General features: G+C 43.4%; 1 protein-coding gene across 1 annotated transcript; it reads right to left on the reverse strand.

Annotated features, from left to right (window-relative positions):
• Positions 1 to 898: 898 nt before the first annotated feature.
• Defb135 (defensin beta 135) lies at positions 899 to 2,791 on the reverse strand. The gene is made up of 2 exons (XM_028758676.1): positions 2,734 to 2,791; positions 899 to 1,068 (listed from the first exon to the last, which is right to left on the reverse strand). The coding sequence occupies exons 1-2, from the start codon at positions 2,789 to 2,791 to the stop codon at positions 899 to 901; spliced, it is 228 nt and encodes a 75-aa protein (XP_028614509.1).
• Positions 2,792 to 4,943: the final 2,152 nt, after the last annotated feature.

Genomic DNA, 4,943 nt, shown 5'->3' on the forward strand with positions numbered 1-4,943 from the left:
CTCTCTCTCTCTCTCTCTCTCTCTCTCTCTCTCTCTCTCTCTCTCTCAATGTCACAGGAGATTGTCTTTATTTTTTTTATTCTTTATTGATTATTTTATTTATTTTTCATTTCAAATGTTATCCCCTTCTCAGTTTCCCCTCCAAAAACCTCCTATCTCACCCCCCTCCCCCTTGATTCTATGAGGGTGCTCCCCCACTCACCCTGCCTTACCGCCCTGGCATTCCCCTATGCTGGGGTATCAAGCCTTCACAGGACCAAGGGCCTCCCCTCCCATTGATGCCACATAAGGCCATCCTCCGCTACATATGCAGCTGGAGTCATGGGTCCCTCCATGTGTATTCTTTGGTTGGTGGTTTAGTCCCTAGATGCAGATGCTTGCAGCCAATCATTGGACTGAGTACAGAGACCCCAGTAGAGGAGTTAGGAGAAGGACTGAAGGAGCTGAAAGGGTTTGCAGCCCCATAGGAAGAACAACAATATCAACCAATCAGACCCCCCCTCCCAGAGCTCTCAGGGACAAACGTACATCTTAAAGAAGTAACTAATAGATGACCTCATTGATATAAGGTTGAAAATGGGTTCTGGGACTTTTCCTTTAGAAGCATCTTAGGAAATGTCCCTCATGGAGTAAAGAGAAAAGTACTGGTGACAAGGTATTTAAAGTATTTCCTAAAGGAAGGAAAGTAAGAAGCACGCTATACAGAAACACTGTCTGGCAGAAGCCATCATTTTAATAGGACAGATGGCACAACAGCAGCAAATTTGTTTGCTGTGTGTTCACCAGCCCTGTAGCACCACTCTGGGGACAAAGGAGTCAAGGGGACACAGGGTGCAGTGTCCATTGAGAGTCTCAGAATTCCCCGAGGAACCAGAAGGAGTCCCCTGGATACTCACAGCTACTTCACAAAGAGAACAGGCATCTCCTTTCTTTCTAAACAGCACAGAAATTGAGTACCACAGAAAATGTGAAAAATTTCTTCTTCTTTACACTCATCCCTGCAAAAGCCCTTTAGTCTCCAGCACGTATCGTAAATCCGTCTTATGTACAGATTCACTCCACTTCTAACTGCAAACAGAGGGAAAAAGGTTAATATACAGTTATTGTTCTTCAGGGTCACATAGTCAAGAATAAGTTAGACTCCCGGCACATCATACATTTTAATAAGAAACTCTACATAAACAAATATATCCGTCCTATTTTATGGCTACATACTCCTTCTAGTTGCTTTGGCCTCATTTTCCAGGGATTATATTAGGAGCCATTAGCTCCCATGATCCAGACTTACATGCTCCACCAATCATTTACATGCATGTGACGACATAGTATATTCAGCTTGCAGCCGTTTTCAACATGGAAAGGTCAGACAGTGAATAAGTTCCAGTGGTCTACAGACTCTACACCAGGAAGCACGAGCATCTCCCAAAGTAGCTTTTGATTGTCAAAACTTGAGTCCGAAGAAAGGAAGATCAATAGCCTAGAATTCAGAAGCCCTTGGTTCCAGCCCTATATTTCCAATAACTTTCAGGATGACTTTTTGTTATATGCCCCATTACCTGTCCTAGCTTAATTTCAAAGGACTCAGAGGTGTCCTGTGGGATAATGGATAAGAAACAATTGGAAGTACCTAAAACCCACACCCAAAACTAGCAACATCGACACCTAAGTGCCTCTGGAAGCCAAGAAATAATAGGCAGGTGGTACCGGGGACAGTTTATGGGAAAGGGTATAGCCCTGGGTCATGTTACTCTCCTGTGGTAAGCCTTGGTGTCTCACCTAGCTGTCAGCATAGAAGCATGGATTGAACTTTGATTTACAGAAAGAATCAATGTATGCAAATAATCAATATTGTATGATCAAATTCTACTAGCAAGCAAACTTACCTGTTGTGTGCTCACTAGCCCTGTAGCCTTTGTCCTCTCTGGGGACAAAAAAATCAAGAGGAGACACTGTGCAGTATCCAGAGATCCTACCACACACAAGAGCAGCAACTGTCTCAATGTGTTCCCCGGTGTCTGTCTTTTAAATGTTTCACACTTGGTCCTTAAGTGGCAGCTTGTGAATTAGGTTTGAGATAGGAAGAAGGCACTTTCTGAACATCTGCAGAAACCTACAAGCCAAACTGTTTTCTTTTCTTTTTTTTTTAAGCCTCCATTTCAGTTGTTAAGTGGAGTCCTCTCCATACTCATACATTGTTTGCTTCTATCCAGAGCACAGAAAGTCTGGCTATTCATTCTGATGCCCCCACAGGATCTCACTGTTACACAGTCATTTAAAACATTATTTAAACACAGTCATTTAGCTGACAGCTAGCTCAGGTTTTAGATCTTCTCACTCTAACATTTGCCTTGATTTCTAAATAAATGAAGAAGGTGTGTGGACAGCTGGGTGTGAGGGACAAGCTCAGCAAACACCGTTCCTTCCATCCCACCCCCATCTATGCTCTAAGTGTCCCATCATTCCACTCTGCCCAGTCTCTGCCAACATCAGTCCAGCCTTATCCACAGGCTTCACGGATGCTCAAGAGTCAAATTCAGAACCAGTTTCTTCTCAGAAGAAAGCCACCTCTTGTTAGTGTCCCCAGCATCTTCTCTTCGTCCCCTACAACAGCCCACACTGTCCATCTCTGCCCATGTCCCTCCCTGTGTCTGCTCCTCTTCTCTCAGCACCACCTTTGTCTGCGTCTTACAGAACCTCATAACCTAATTCCGTAAGGAAAGGCATTCATTTTACCTGGTGGAACATAGGAGAGCAAGATGAAGAACACAAGGATCAACTGTAGGTTCCCCATAGTCAAACCAGTGAGCCAAGAGTCATCTGATATGCAAAGAAGAGTCACTCTCTGTGTAGCGTTTTAGATATAAGGACTTACGTGGGTGGTGAACCTTTGGGGACAAGAACATCTGCTTGCTCCACTGAGCAGCCCAACAAATGCAAGATCTGACTTTGAAAGCATCTCATCCCTAACACCTGCTTGCTGCCAGCTGCTTGTGAACTAGCAACCCAATTTACACCATGCATAGTCTCGTTCTAAGCCCTACTGGAATTCAGTATAAATGCTGTATCTTCAGAGTGCACCCATTTAACAGATGCCTAGTGTGTTTAAAAGCTGTATGTCTAGCACACATCATTGGTAGTGTTGGTGGTGGTTATTTTCAGTCTTATGCATTCAAAACTCAGATGGGAATTCTCCCCATTTGAAAAACAAGTCCTGTGCATTGTAACTGGAGTGAATAGCGTTCCCAAGTTCCTGCAAATCATCAATGCCAACAGTACAATGTGCACACAGGTCTTCCTGACTCCTGACATGTGAAAGTTGAAGACTGGCCTAACATGATTCTGAATTGGCTGAAAGCTTTTTAGGAAATGAGAGCTCCCCACAGAGTGCAGGATAACCCCCATAATACCACCAGCACCCGACACGATTCCAGAGAACACGCTGAGCCATGGTCTTCTACTAACCATGGTGTGTGTGCTCAGGCATGTGCTGGGTGGGCAATTCGGGGAGGGTATGCACAGGAAGCTTGGTAACCTCCTTCCCATTGATGCACTCACCTCTTTATAGTCACATTCCCGCCACTAGCATCATTTAAACCATCCATCAAAAGTACTAACGATCCTGACACAATTCTACTTCATGTTTGAGAAATAAGAATCAGCATCCCTATTTACTTAGCAGCTTACTTAATTTTTTATCAGAGGAACATAGATCAATGTGATAGTAGCTGCCTACTGTGACATGTGGTAACACATAGTAGGACCATACAATTATGGCTGTGAGTGTATGGAGTTAAACACTGGATTAGATCTTGTCAAACTCCTGAAATTTGAAATTTGCACTTAGATTCCTTCTTCCTTCCTTCCTTCCTTCCTTCCTTCCTTCCTTCCTTTCTTTTTAAAATTGTTTTGTTTTTTCAAGATGGTCTTTCTCCATGTAGCCCTAGCTGTCCTGGAACTCTCAAGGTAGACCAGGATTGGAATTAAAGGCTTATGCTATTACTTCAAGCTTTGGGCTTAGATTCTTGATCTTTAAAATCAGTGGTTGAATTTGTCTTTTCTTAAGTAATCCTGAGTTCTGGTGGAAGGCTGTGAGCTGGCCAGTGTCAAACCAGTCCCTACAACCCACCCTTCAGGTCCTCTGTATACACAAGGATCCAAAATGACCCTCATGGGTTCATTTCTGTTTTTACAGACCTGGGCTCTAGATACAACCCTACAGATCTAGGCACCAAAGCTGCATACCTGCTGACCCAAACAGCAGACATGACTGTGTGGGAGACCCAGGGGCAGGGACACCTACATGCCATGTCAGACAGTTTGTGTGGTGAAGCCCTCTCAGACAAAACTAGTGTTCAAAGATAAGAATAAGATCTGCTTCACATCTGCAGATGCCAACATAGTGCAACCCAACAAACATGATAAACCAAGGAGCCAAAATACCACACAAACTCAAGCGCAAGCAGATGATTAAGCTTCTGGGACAAACGGAAAACATAAGAAGAAAGTAATCAAGGCATACCACCACCACAAATAAGTAAACAGATAAATGACAGACAGACAGACAGACAGACAGACCACAAAGGAAGACTTTAAAGATTCAGGAAATAATTACCAAAATGTAGTGGTTTTCTGCAAAGTTTGATAAGGTTCTTGTGTCAGATTTCTTTTCTTCTTTTCTTTTCCTAATATCCATTTAGCTCCACTAGCTTACTGCTGGATATAATTTGCTTAGGGTGATTGCTCAGATCTCATATGGAGCAAATCATGGAAAGGCTCTGAACAAGAGTGCTACAAATCAGAGAAGTATTATCTCTGTCTCTTGAATGAAGGAGACCTAGAAGGAAGTTGAAACTCCTGCCGTGTTAACTGAGAAACCATCCTAGACCGAACGAGCTGCATTCCACTGCATTTTGTGGTCAACAAACTCCTGGACCTGGAGAGGA

Source organism: Grammomys surdaster, unplaced genomic scaffold, assembly GCF_004785775.1.
Source record: "Grammomys surdaster isolate TR1022 unplaced genomic scaffold, NIH_TR_1.0 126219, whole genome shotgun sequence".
Classification (NCBI taxonomy): domain Eukaryota; kingdom Metazoa; phylum Chordata; class Mammalia; order Rodentia; family Muridae; genus Grammomys; species Grammomys surdaster.